Genomic DNA, 13950 nt, shown 5'->3' with positions numbered 1-13950 from the left:
TTCATCCAGGTGTAAGGAAACTGATATGCCACCATACTCTCAACAACCTTCGCCGCGGCGGGTTGGAGACGACGATAATTACCTAAAACAGCGGGTCCAGGAAGGCTTCTTGAGGAGGGCCTCACCACCGCCTCTTTCAAGGCGGCGGAAGACACCCTCCACCAAGAAGCGCTCGTAATCGCCTGGAGCCAGCCTCGGGTCACCTCCTGCGTGGCCAGCACCAACCAGGAGGGCACGGGTCCAGTAAACATGTGGTGGCATTCAGCCTCCCCAACAACCTGTCCATGTCCTCGGAGCAACAGGGTCAAACTCATCCCATAAAATGTCACCAAGACCACCCTCAGCCGTCTCACCCGTATCACGCAATCTTGGTCCAAACCATCCCGAAGCTGAGCGATTTTATCGTATAGATAACCGTTAAACTCCTCAGCACGTCCTGCAGCGGGTCATCCCGCTCCCCTGGTGTAGGAGGGAGCGGGTCACCCAAACAGGGCGGCTGGGCGGTTATCTGCCGATGCAATGAGGAGGCGTAGCTACGCCTCGCTTCCTCAATGCCACTAGGTAAGTCCTAGTATAGGACTTCACTAGTGTCGATCAGCTTCTGAGCGGCTAGACCTCCAGGAGCTCTCTAGGCGTCTTCTCCGGCGCTTCATCCTCTCAGCTCCTCGGAGAACCAAGGGCGGTTGGGACCTGCGCGGGTCAGAGGCCGCAAAGGCACGACACGGTCTAAGGCCCCGCGCGGCCCGTTCCCAGGTCGCAACAAGTTCCTCAACCGAGCCGTGAGCCAGACCCTCAGGAAATGGCCCAAGCTCCGTCCGGAACCCATCCGGGTCCATCAGGCGCCTGGGGCGGAACCAGCGTGTCGGCTCCGTCTCCCTGCGGTGGTGAATGGCGGTCAGAAAGTCTAGGCGAAGAAGAGTGATCTGACCATGACAAAGGTTCAATGACTATTTCCTTTAAGTCCAGATCTCTCAACCACTGACCAGAGACAAAAATCAGGTCCAGAGTGCCACCCCAATGTGAGTAGGGCCATCAACTACTTGGGTCAGGTCCAAGGCCGTCATGGAAGCCATGAACTCCCGAGCTGCCGTCGATGGCGAGCGGAAGATGGCAAGTTAAAGTCCCCATGACTAAAAGTCTGGGGTCTCAACTACCACCCAGCCAGCACCTCCAGGAGCTCGGGCAGGCGGCTGTCACGCAGCAAGGAGCCAGGTACGTGACCAGCAAGCCCATCTGACACCTATGACCCCACCTCACAAGAGGATTCACCCAGCAATCTGAGGTACAGTGGTCTCCCTCGGCTCTAGACTCTCCTTAATAACAACCGCCACCCCACCACCCCTACCCTGGGCCCTCGGCTGATGGAATGCACGGAAACCCGGTGGGCACATCTCGACCAGGGGCACGCCCCCTTCAGTGCCCAACCAGGTCTCCGTAACGCCTATAATATCCGCGGCACCCCCCTGAATCTGATCATGTATTAGGGGGGCCTTATTGGCCACGGACCGTGCGTTGCATAACATCAGACGAAGGCCCAGGCTCTGAGGGTCTTGACCATCCGGGGGACGGGAGAAGGGAGGGGGATCGGGGCGCGCGATCGCCTGCAGACATCGGCGCGCCCCCAAACGATCGGTCCCCCTTCCGCCATATCTGCCCCTCCACTTACCGTGCAAATGGAACCACCCTCACCAAAAGGAACGTAATCCCCCTATAACCTCCGAACCCATTACTAAACCGCCACGGCGCGCAGGACTGGCTCCCCACCCGGCGGGCTACTCCCAATACCCGCCCTAACCCTCCCACCCCCTCCCGGCGGGTTCTCTCCCCTACCCGTGAATCCCTCCCCTCCCAACCCTTAAAATCCCCATTAAAACTCCCTTAAAAATTTCTTAAAACAACTAATTAAAAGCCCTAAGCCTCCTATTTTTAGCATGCCACCTCTCGGGGCTCCAAAGCCCGTCCTCAAGGTGGGCCCTCGATAGTATGGAGGCCAAACCCGAGAGAGGCGTCTCGCAGGGCAAGAAGGTCAGCCGCCGTGGCGTTCGCATCACCAAGAAAGTCCGGCAGGAGGCCCATCCTGGGCGGTCAAGATGGTAACAGATGATACAGTGACCACAACCGGTCTGTCAGTCAGTCCTGATGGGAAGCAGTCAATAGTGATCCTCGTGGGGTGAAAACAAAACCACTCATTCAGTCAGTTCGCCACCCACCTATAAATAGTCAGGGGTGGACTAAGGAAGAAGGAGAGGCGGACCGATGGTAGAGATGTTAAACAGGCCGTCCGCCACCTTGAAGCGCCGAGGTAGGCCGCCGCCACCGCCACCTCCGCCCGGCCGTCGTCACCGGCGTCCCATCGCCGCCGCATGAGGCCACCGACATCCCCAACTAGGAAGGGCGCCAGTCACTCCACCGGCGCCAGGCGAAAAAGCCAGGCCGCCACCGCCGCCAGAAAACCAACAAAGGCCGGCGGGGCCCGGTAGGCCCTCAGATCTCCACTGGGCCTCCTCCGGGGCTCCGGGGCTCCTCCCTCGCCCCTGAAGTCGCCCGTCCTCCATCTTCCTCCACGACTGAAGCCTCCTCCATCAGGCGGGGATCTAAGGGGCCCAAGATGTCAAAGGCCCCGCCGCCGCCGCCGCCGCCAGAGTGCCAAAAGGCGGCGGCAGCCAGGCAAGCCGCAGACCGCCCAGCAAGCCGCCCGGCTAGCTGCCAGGCCGCCACTGCTTCCTCCCAGGCGGGGTCCAAGGGGCCTGGACATCAGTGACCCCGTCGCCGTCGCTGCCGCCGCCGCTGCCGCCGCCGCCAGACCGCCGAAAAAGGCGGCGGCAAGCGCGACCGCCCGGCAAGCCGGCAAGCCGCCGCCAGCCGCCATGACCACCGCTGCAGCAGGGCGCTCGGGGCTCCTCCCTCGCCCCTGAAGTCGCCCGTCCTCCATCTTCCTCCACGACTGAAGCCTCCTCCATCAGGTCCGGGGCCCAAGATGTCAAAGGCCCCGCCGCCGCCGCCGCTGCCGCCGCCGCCAGACCGCCGAAAAAGGCGGCGGCAAGCCGCCCGGCTAGCTGCCAGGCCGCCACCGCCAGAAAACCAACAAAGGCCGACGGGGGCCCGGTAGGCCCTCCAGATCTCCACTGGGCCTCCTCCGGGGCTCCGGGGCTCCTCCCCTCGCCCCTGAAGTCGCCCGTCCTCCATCTTCCTCCACGACTGAAGCCTCCTCCATCAGGCGGGGATCTAAGGGGCCCAAGATGTCAAAGGCCCCGCCGCCGCCGCCGCCGCCGCCGCCAGAGTGCCAAAAGGCGGCGGCAGCCAGGCAAGCCGCAGACCGCCCAGCAAGCCGCCCGGCTAGCTGCCAGGCCGCCACTGCTTCCTCCCAGGCGGGGTCCAAGGGGCCTGGACATCAGTGACCCCGTCGCCGTCGCTGCCGCCGCCGCTGCCGCCGCCGCCAGACCGCCGAAAAAGGCGGCGGCAAGCGCGACCGCCCGGCAAGCCGGCAAGCCGCCCGGCTAGCTGCCAGGCCGCCACCGGCCACCTCCGCCCGGCCGTCGTCACCAAAGCGTCCCATCGCCGCCGCATGAGGCCACCGACATCCCCCCCCAACTAGGAAGGGACGCCAGTCACTCCACCGACGCCAGACGAAAAAGCCAGGCCGCCACCGCCAGAAAACCAACAAAGGCCGACGAGGGCCCGGTAGGCCCTCCAGATCTCCACTGGGCCTCCTCCGGGGCTCCGGGGCTCCTCCCCTCGCCCCTGAAGTCGCCCGTCCTCCATCTTCCTCCACGACTGAAGCCTCCTCCATCAGGGCGGGGGATCTAAGGGGGCCCCAGGTGGCAAAGGCCCCGCCGCCGCCGTCGCCGCCGCCGCCAGAGTGCCAAAAGGGCCGGCGGCAGCCAGGCAAGCCGCAGACCGCCCAGCAAGCCGCCCGGCTAGCTGCCAGGGCCGCCACTGCTTCCTCCCACGGGCGGGGTCCAAGGGGGCCTGGACATCAGTGACCCCCCATCGCCGTCGCTGCCGCCGCCGCCGCTGCCGCCAGACCGCCGAAAAAGGCCGGCGGCAAGCCGCGACCGCCCGGCAAGCCGGCAAGCCGCCCGGCCAGCCGCCATGACCACCGCTGCAGCAGGACGCTCCGGGGCTCCTCCCAACGCCCCCCCGGGTCGTCCTGCGCCAAGTCACCCCTCCTCCGGGTGACTGGATGCTCCTCCATCAGGTCCGGGGGCCTAAGATGTCACCAAGGCCCCCCCCAGAACCGGACAGGGCCCGAAAAGGCCCACTGCCGCTCCCCCGATCAGCAGGGCGGCGCCATCTTGGACATGCTCAGTAGCCTGACATCACACTTTACAACTCCAATGTTTAGTGACTGATATTCTGATCCTAATTACGATTGTTGAGTCAGGAGTACTGAGAGTATTTTCATCTTCCTCTTTCTGAGGTGTGTGTGTGTGTGTGTGTGTGTGTGTGTGTGTGTGTGTGTGTGTGTGTGGAAAGAAGAATTCTTTAGCAGGTGCTAGAGGGGAAGAATGTCAGTCTACAAAGCAGGATTTTCAGTTTCTCTCTCTCTCTCACACACACCAGTCATCATTATGTCCAGTAGAATATATTGCCAGGATATTGTCTTCCAAACTGGAGCTCAAGTGTGTGTTTGGGTCTGTTTCTCTAGAATACATTCCAGGATCTTCAAGTGGTGAGAAGGAACCTAAACCTCTTTAGAACTCAAATGATGGATTTAGAATTGGCCATGTTGCGCCAGCAGACTGCTGTTTATCAACATATGACCGAAGAAGAGAGGTAATTGTGACAATAAAGAATTCTTTCCACTCTCTTTTATTAAAATCCTCCCCTACATTACTTTCTCTGAGCACTTTCTCTTCCCTTCTAAGTATGCAATCTTGAATTAACTTTAAACATGGTTTTTCTTCTTGTTGTCCATCTAAACAAAGTAAAAAATCCCACCGCTCGTCCTCCGCTCATACGGTGTTCTGCTTCTAATTGCTAAATCAATTTTTTGTGATCACCACTGATGTTAAATTGCTGCAACTATTCTCACACTGCATTTTCTTTCCTGCCATCTTTCTCCTGCTCATTCTGCTCCAAATGCTTCTGACTGGATCAATTTTTTGTCCTTTGCTATGATCTCCTCTCTCGGTAAGTTTCTTTCTCTTTAGTTATTCATTCATCAGTTCAAGTTCCTAATCCTTTGGATTTGGGATATTTCCAACAAGAAGGATCCCAATCTTGTGGGAAACTTCTTTATATCCATACTATGTTGGATAATATGTATAGTATTCGTACAACTATATTTTTTAACATACTTATAGTCAATCTTGACTGGAAAAATGAAGCAGATTTCATTATCACTTAATGCCACATAAATTCCTGGCTGTAAACTAGACAAAGTTTTTTTTTTAAAATAAAAAAAACTTGTAGAGAAAAAGGCAATGACCAATCACTTTCATTTTGTTATCAAGAAAACTGCCTGGAAATGTTTAGGAAATAACCAAGAGTTGAGCTCAGTTTAACGGAAACTTAATTTGTTGTACATTTTTAAAAAATATTCTGCCCTTCCAAGTTCTCATACATATCATTATATTATATTATATCATATCTGTGAAGTACATTTAGCTGGACAACTGAGTGATCCCAAGGCTATCTACTTTTGAGGGCTAGTTATTAATTTAATCTGAATCACTCCTTTTTAGTCACAAAATGTTCTAGGAGGAAAGCATAGCAATATATTAAAAATGTTCTGTTTCTGATTGAGCATTTCTTCCTAATTTAGCCCTTTAGTTTTTTTTTTTGAGGTCTACCAAGTTGGCTACATTATGCATTGATTTGAAACCCTTCAAAACAGTATCAAATCCGATTTCTTTCTGCAGAAGTTGTCCTCTGAAGGGTCCTCAGCTCTCTTCCTTGTGTCTGTCATGTACTATATCTGGTAGTTGAATTATGTTCACCTCAAACGCTTTCTGAAAATGATGTTCTTTAAATTTCTTTAGCCTTGCATTACTATCAATTCTGGTAATTGTTTGACCTACTGTGATAATTATCATGGCTGTGGCTGTGGAAAGTAAATGTCCTTTTATGTAGCCCCTGAATTCTGTTTTACAAAACTTGAATCTCTTTCTGACATAATAACTGAAAATTGGCGACATACCTTCTGTCCAGATACAGCCTAAGCTCTAAATGTAAGGCTTAATAAGCCAAAAAAAAAAACCCGAAAACCCTTCTAAAAAACAATCCATGAAGTAAAAAGAATCTTGGACATACCTTGATGGGGCCTCATCCACTTTGCACCATCATTTCCTCTTTATCAGCATTTCATCCTTTTTTCAGTGTAGTCACCTGGGATAGAGAGAAATGCTGGTGATGTTCTGGAACGTCCTTCTATTTTAAGATTTCCAGAGGCATTACATAGTCACGATTCTCAATGCACCTTCACCTTGGACAGTGCATTATGAAAATAATTCTGGATCACTCAGTTCTGTAGAAAATGATGTCTTTGTATATACTGTAGGCAAATACAGTATGGAACATTAAATATTTAGCTTGTTTAAACAAATTTAAAAGCTCAAGTCTGTTATAATTAGGTAGATTGGACCCATTTTACTATTGCTCTTTTCACTGATCTCTTCATGTGAATGTCTATAATCTGTGTGTCCCTTGGTCCTCAACTGTTTTAGATGATTATCAATATTTCTATTTGTTACGGTCCATACAATGAGAAAACTCTTTTTGATCCACGGAACTTACTTTTGATTTAGATATGAAGCTGACCAGCTCCAGACCCTGAGGAAATCAGTTCGAATGGAACTTCAGGAGTTAGAAATGCAATTAGAGGAACGTCTACTTGCTCTTGAAGAGCAGCTTAGGAGCATGCATGAGTCACCACCTTACAGACAACAAACCTTCATGGTGGGTATTGTGTTTGGTCATTGTCTCAAGCGTCTTGTGTCTGTCAAAAATGTACAGTTGCTCAGTACAAAGCAAGGACATGATATTAGCCTGATCGTTTCTACCCAAAGAGATATAAATTTCCTGCTGCCTGACAGGAAGAGCCCCTGTCTCGATTTGATCTCATTAAAGATGCAATTTCTATTCAACTAAAGGATAATTTCAGGGTAACTTCTGCATAAGAAAAGAAAAGCTGCAGTATAGGTGGGAAGTAAGGTCTATGCTCCTGTCCCCAATTTTTATTACGCCTCCAATCTGTGCAGCTGATGAGGTGAGCAATTCGTTTTGGGATACGGTGAGTTTGCAGGAGGATCTGGGTTTCATAGCTTAATAGAATTTAATATTGGGAACATTGGCTGGAGGCATAATACAAAGTAATATTAGGAACGCTGGGCGGCCCACACAGATGAGGAAGACGTGCAGATTCAGGTATAAATCTTGAGGGATTTGGAAGACTGGCAGGCTAGCTCATTCTAAGGTTGTTTTTCTCTTGGTGTAGGCTGAAGAATCTGGTAAAATGCTGGCCCAGTTCCTGCAGATATGTGGCTTTCTTGTTAAAATAATGAAATCCCGATGTAGACACAATCCAGATTTGTTGAGATCATTAACAGTTTGATATTATTATCAATTATGCGTTACTGTATTAGAATTGTTTCTCATTCTGTTACTCAATAACTACTTTGTGGACTAGTCTAGTTCTATTAAGTTCTCTGGATCCTTAATATGGAAAAAACGGAGCAAAGAAAGTTTTATATAGGGAACCAGAAGAAACTAAATTATAGAAAATACGATTCATAGATGGACAACTTAAACTATTACAGAGTAAATCTATGGAGTGCACATTGATCAAATGTTGCCTTCAATACATTTTTTCCCCTCCCTGAAAGAGGAACAGTCAAATATGAGAGAGATTTAAAAACCGGGGGAGGGGAATTGGGGGTTGTGGTGATTGGGATGAGTGGGTGACAATTTAATTGCTTATGATGTATTAAATAGTTTCCTTTCTTACTATCTTTATAAAAATATCTTTTTAGTTCTAAAATAGGTTTCACTTTTTTCGTAACAGGTAGTCCTCAACTTACAACTGTTTCAAAGTGACTTATCACCATTTTTTCACACTTAAAACTTTTGCCGCATCCCCATGGTCACATGAACAAAATTTGGCCGCTTGGCAACCGGCATGTATTTATAGCGGTTGCATTGTCCCAGGGTCATGTGATCGCCCGTGCGACCTTCTGACAAGCAAAGTCTATGGGGAAGCCAGATTTAACAACCCATGTTACTAACTTAACAACTGTGGCAAGAAAGGTCATAAAATGCAGTTGTTCACTTAACAACTGCATAGGAATTGCAGTTTAATAGGAATTTTGAGTTCAGTTGTGGTTGGAAGGCGAGGATTAGCCTTATAATACTTTTTCGATCCCCTTTATCTCAAAATGCATGGGCAATTAAACAATATTTAATCCTCCTCTCCTTTTTCTTCTCCAGGGGATGTATGGAAGCAGAAGCATTGATAATTTGTCATGTCCTTCTCCCTTGAATGTGATGGAGCCAGTAAGTAATCTTGTATAAAAAAAGCAGAAATATGCAGAATTACTAATCAGAATTGTCCTGGGGGGCGGAGGGAGAGAAATATGCCTGTCTTTCATTGCTTTAAGTAGGATTATGCATAATGTCGTGGTTGTGTACAAGCACCTCAGAATATGGAAGCAAGCTATTCTATTTGATTTCAGTTTTAATTTAAATAAGATAAATAAATGAAGATAAGTACTGATCGAAGTGGGCAACTGATGATTTAGAGCAGGCCTGTCAAACTGGCGACCCTCAAGCTGGATATGGCCCGTGCAGGCTATGCCCACCACTCCACAAAGGGGAAAAAAACCATCCCAATATGTCACTATGTGGCTTGCGATGCAATCGAGTTTGAAACCCCTGACTTAGAGGCTGATATCCAGTAGAGGATTTCCCTGGGAGGAATAGGGGCATTTGATTTTTGCTTGTTGGGTCTAATCTCCTTCCCATCCCCCAACAAACACAAGCTTACTTGAGCTGTTCCTGAAAGTTGGGAAATCCTCCATAACATAATTGGAGGTTCGTTATTGTTTAAATTACAGAAAATCCTGAAGCATTTTAGGAACACTATAAAAATATTCGTAAAATAAGGTAAAATGAAGATAAAAGATAAGATAAAAATAAAATTTTTAAAAATCATCAAAATTGAAATACACAATTAGTGGTTGACGATTGTACATATAAAAAGATGCTTCGGGCTTCTTGTGGGACCCTATTCTTAAGGCCAAGTCCTACCTTGGAGAGGACTAGTTCCTTGTTACAAAGTAGTTTCTGAAAATTTTTAGAAGGCAGGCGCCTGGGTACCTAGGCACTTTCCGAGGGGCCTAGGTACCCAGAACCCTCCGGAGCCAAGTTTTTCATAGAAATCTCTCAGAAAAGGCTCTCCCCCTAGACTCTGCCAATTAAAATTCTGTAGCCGATGGGGTCCATAGCACACTCTTTGTGCCAGACTAGGCGGGAGAGACCAGTGTAAATTTAGATGAGACATTTCCTGAGGTAACCTGGGTCCATGCCAGTTGTTACTTTTATTAGTGTTGTTACTCTTCATGAAAGCTTTAGAGATTTAGGGATGCAGGATTGTTACAGGTAATTTATGACCCCCAAACAAGATACTATGTTTATACTTTTGCTATGGCTGCGACTGTCTGATTTTTTTCCACTCCCTGAATCCCCAGGTTTCTGAACTCATTCGAGAGCAGTCATCTCTGAAATCAGAGTTGGGGTTGGGACTAGGCGAATCCGGCATGCACACACCACCTCCTGAAGGCTCGGAATCTACATTTGAACACTGCGCACACTCTGATTCTTCTTCGGTGTGTTCTAGTCAAGCCAGTCGAAAAGCCCATGGGCGGTCATCTGAAAGGTGCAGGCCACCCAGCCAAAAAGTCTACCGGGCAAGTGTAGCCTTGATGCCCTCTCCCCCGGCAAGAGCAGGAACCGGGCAGGAGGAGCCCTGGACCGCCACATCCACTGCAGAACAGAAACTTGAAAAGTTACCCTCCGGGCCTACAACTCAGGAAGTGCCCAAGAGTGCGGAGAACGAGGAACTGCAGCAAGTCATTCGAGAGGTGAAGGCAGAGATTTCTTACAGGGAGGATTGTGTGTGCTTGCTTATGTATGCTTATGCCATCTCCCTCCCTTTAAGTCAGAGGTTTTGCTTAAATCTGAAATCTTGAAAGTTAGTAGCTAAAAATGGGCAAGAAGGAATGAAATCGAACAAATGGATTTTAATGAAAGGGTCAGAACATCTTGGGGGGAAAAAAAGATTGACCAGCTAGTCAATTACAACTGGCTAATTGCATATTTTAAAAATGGAGCAGTTAACTAAGCTATTGTTGTTCATCCACTAAGAGATACTAAGTGGATACAAGTCCGCCCCCCCCCTTTTAGTAGCAGCCCAGAGTTTCTGGGGGAGGGGGAACTGCAGAAAGAAGGAAAGCTGAATTTAACAGCTAAAACAGGAGTCTCCAACCTTAGTAACTTTAAGGCTTGTGGACTTCAATTCCCAGAGTTCTGGGAGTTGCAGTCCACAAACCTTAAAGTTACTAAGGTTGGAGACCCCTGAGCTAAAGGATTGAAAAAGGTCCTCTAGTGGAAACTTCTATGAATCAAGAGTTGCAAGGATATAATCCTAATAAGTTAATAAATAAATAAATATGACTGGAAATGCTATATTTTTTATTCTACAACCTAATTGCATTGTATCTGTACTTAGCACCTTATTAACTAAGCAGAGAAAGAATATTTGTTAGCCATTAAATCAATCCAGGATGGAGCTACCTAATTTTATTGTTTGGAGGGGGGAAAAAGCCAAAGGCCTTTGAAGTATGAGAATCAGTTTAAATGAAATTAAAGGAAGACTTCTTTTTTTTAATATTCTTAGTTTCAGAATATATTCACATAATTGTAAACCAGCAGTGTTGAAGTAGTCCAGGCATGATCTATGTTCTCCAATGGCTGTTTCTGGGATGTTACGCCATTTTTATTCAATTGTGGTCATTAGATTTCCAAAGATTTGCAGAACTGGATAAGCGGCAGATTCTCAGATCTTTGAATCAAGTTATGCTGTGCTACAGTATTAGTCCATCTGGCAAGGAAGTCTGTTTACTCCACCTGATGCTGGAATTCCAGAGAATTCAGCTGCATGCAACCACATGTTTTGCCCTTGCCCTTACTACTATATAACTAATACTTTGTTGTATTTAAAAATAGGACTGGGTCACTTCAGACTAAGAAATTTGGGTAACTAATTGAATGCATTTCAGTTTCATAGAGTAGACCCTGCATAGTTTAATCAATGGTTCAAGTCGTTTTGATTGAGGATAGCAAGAAAGACTTGGTTGAGGGGTGCATTGTCCAAAATATAATTTCAGTCTTAGCTGACAAGGTTGGCTGTCTGTTCAGTGTGAGCGGCAGGGAACTTTGTGTTGAACCCCTTACTTTTGTGTAAGATAAATGACTGGAGCAGATTGTTGCATGTTGTTCGTGCAAATTGTGTGCATCTAGGCTGATTCCTGCACACTTAGAAGACAGTCACACTATTCTAAAGATGTGAATTAAATGCACATTTTGATTGGTATTAGGGAGCTTAATTACCAATGGCCATGCTTATAGATTGATCATTCTCACTTTGAGACACATTAGACATTACCACTGATTAACAGCATCCTGACTGTTCTTCCTTCAGTTACTCCTGTCAGGCCGGGCTTAAATAAAACATGACACCTGCCTCTCACACAATTTCTTCCCAGCGATAGCTAACGCCTCGCCCTTCTTCAAATCTGGACATTAAGTTTACTCTATGAACAAGGGCTGAAGTTTTGATGAAAGCCCTCACATGAGGTTGCCAAAAACCTCGTGGCATTTAAGGGGCGAGTGCTTTAAGACATCAAATTGCATTCACGCAAGGGTGCCTACTAGTGGAGTTGCGGTGGACTGTCTTGAGTTTCAAACAGCTTTAACTGCATCCTCTTACACATTTCTGTACAGAAGTCCCATTGAGCTCTCTTGGTTGGTCTCCAGTTAAGTGGGTGGAAGGATGCAGCTCCTGTCTCGCAAATTCCAGAGTTGGTCTGTTTGCTGAATGTCGCATGTGTTGCAGGAAGAGGGGGTGGTTGGGTGCCATGTGTGTCACTGTATACTTGAGTGTCTCATAAATACCCAGAGCTTTAGCCAGGCTTTGTTTGCTTTCAGAACAGAAGGACTCTCTTGCAAGAAGGCTTTTTAATATGCATTCTTGATATTTCTTCACAACGTTAAGCTTATGGCATACTGATGATTTGTCTCCTTCTGTCTGTTTGAATTATTTTGTTTGCGGTGGGGCAAGGTGAAGGCCGTACAAAAAACCCAGTGTTTCAGAGCATTTTTGAGTGGCTTGTAATGCGTTTGAACTTTTGACCTCTCTTTACTAGAATGAGAAAAAAAGCCTTCTGACCCTTCAAAATAAATGAGTACATCCCTCCTACAGAAAAACATTACGAAATAAAGATGTCAAGATACGTTCTGTCTGTAAGTTTGAAAAACTTACAAGCTGACCTTTTATTTATGGAATGGAATAAACCACAACAACAACAAAAAAGGAGAAAAGTCTTTTATAAGTGGATTGATACTGAGGAAAAAGGAAAGACTGTGATTTTTAGTAGTTTCTGTGAAGTTTTTTTCCCAAAATTCTGGTGCACTATTGCAAATGATAATGGAGATTTTATTAGAGAAAAATAATTTCAACGTGCTGAAACATCTCCATTTCTTATAAGCTTTTTTCCAGAAGCAGAAAGGGTTTATTTCATTCAAACAGATTATCCTTTGTTATGCAGAGTATTGGTCTTCAGAAAAAATGAGAATGTGATTCTCTTCTCTGCCTTCCCCATCTCTTTTAATGTCCTTTTAATATATTCAGCTATAGTCTATGGTTCAAGGCTTGTTCTTTAGGATTGCTTTCCAGTAGAAAAGCTGTATGTATGCCTTATATCTCATAGTGCAGACATATCTTTCAGCCAGCCAGCAAGCTTCAAACCTACAGCTTCCTACCAAGGACACACAGGAAGTCTGGCTGTTACTAAGCTAGGAGTAAACTCAACTTGCCTCTTCTCAGAAAGAGTCATCTCTTTGTTTGGTCACCCACTGTGCTAATTCAGTACTGTTGATTTCCATTAAATGTATTCATAGTCTTGTTACTCTGCAACTCTTAAGGAGCCTCCAGAATCAGTAAGCCTAGAACTAAGAGCCTTTGATTCTGAAGACAGCTGCTCCAGCAGTTCTGAAAAGGCAGTCGAACACTTTATGAAGGCACAAAAGCACAGAGCTGTGTGTCAGATGGGTCTTGCTTGGTGGCAGGGGTGAGATCTAAAAATTTCCCCTACCGGTTCTGTGGGCGTGGCTTAATTGGTGGGTGTGGCTTGGTGGTCAGATGACTGGGTGGGCGTGGCCAATAACAATAAATAATAAAAATAATAAACAAAGTATACAAAACAATAAGAGGTACCAAAAACCAACTTTCACACTTTATACACACACACACAACACAACACAACTGATTCACACACAATGTAAAAGCAGCTGCACTTCACCCACTCATCTGGGATCGCCAGAGGAAAAAAGATTTTAAAAGCTCCTCTGATGATCCCAGCTGAAGTTGCCACATAGCAGCCCAGAACCTCTTAAAATAATAACATGTTTTTTAAGGTTCTGGTGGTGAGGAACTCAGCTGGGATCGCCAGAGGAGCCTTTTAAAACCTTTTTCTTTTTACAATCTCTTCGGCCGAATCTCTTTGTTAAAAAAAAGAGTTTAAGGGTTCTGACAATCCCAGCCGAGCCGCAGGATCATCAAAGGCTTTTTTTTTTTACTTTTAAAGGCATTTTTTCGGCTGAAGGAAAAAACAACAACCCTCTGATGATGGTGCGGCTCAGCAGGGGCAGGGGTGGGGCCAGGGATTTTTGCTA

At 47.2% G+C, this 13950-nt stretch overlaps 1 protein-coding gene across 2 annotated transcripts in view; it reads left to right on the top strand.

Moving 5' to 3' along the window:
• Positions 1-13950, top strand: part of ITPRID2 (ITPR interacting domain containing 2) — a 79442-nt gene that overhangs the window by 61895 nt on the left and 3597 nt on the right. For both annotated transcript variants that reach the window (XM_058189368.1, XM_058189377.1), the window contains 4 exons: positions 4649-4776; positions 6750-6900; positions 8428-8493; positions 9687-10079. In XM_058189368.1, the coding sequence (XP_058045351.1) occupies positions 4649-4776; positions 6750-6900; positions 8428-8493; positions 9687-10079 (738 nt within the window). The remainder of the gene's footprint in view (positions 1-4648; positions 4777-6749; positions 6901-8427; positions 8494-9686; positions 10080-13950) is intronic.

This window comes from Ahaetulla prasina, chromosome 1 (genome assembly GCF_028640845.1).
Source record: "Ahaetulla prasina isolate Xishuangbanna chromosome 1, ASM2864084v1, whole genome shotgun sequence".
In the NCBI taxonomy this organism is placed as follows: domain Eukaryota; kingdom Metazoa; phylum Chordata; class Lepidosauria; order Squamata; family Colubridae; genus Ahaetulla; species Ahaetulla prasina.
Note: the sequence above shows the minus strand (reverse complement) of the source record. Positions and strands in the feature narration are given on the sequence as shown.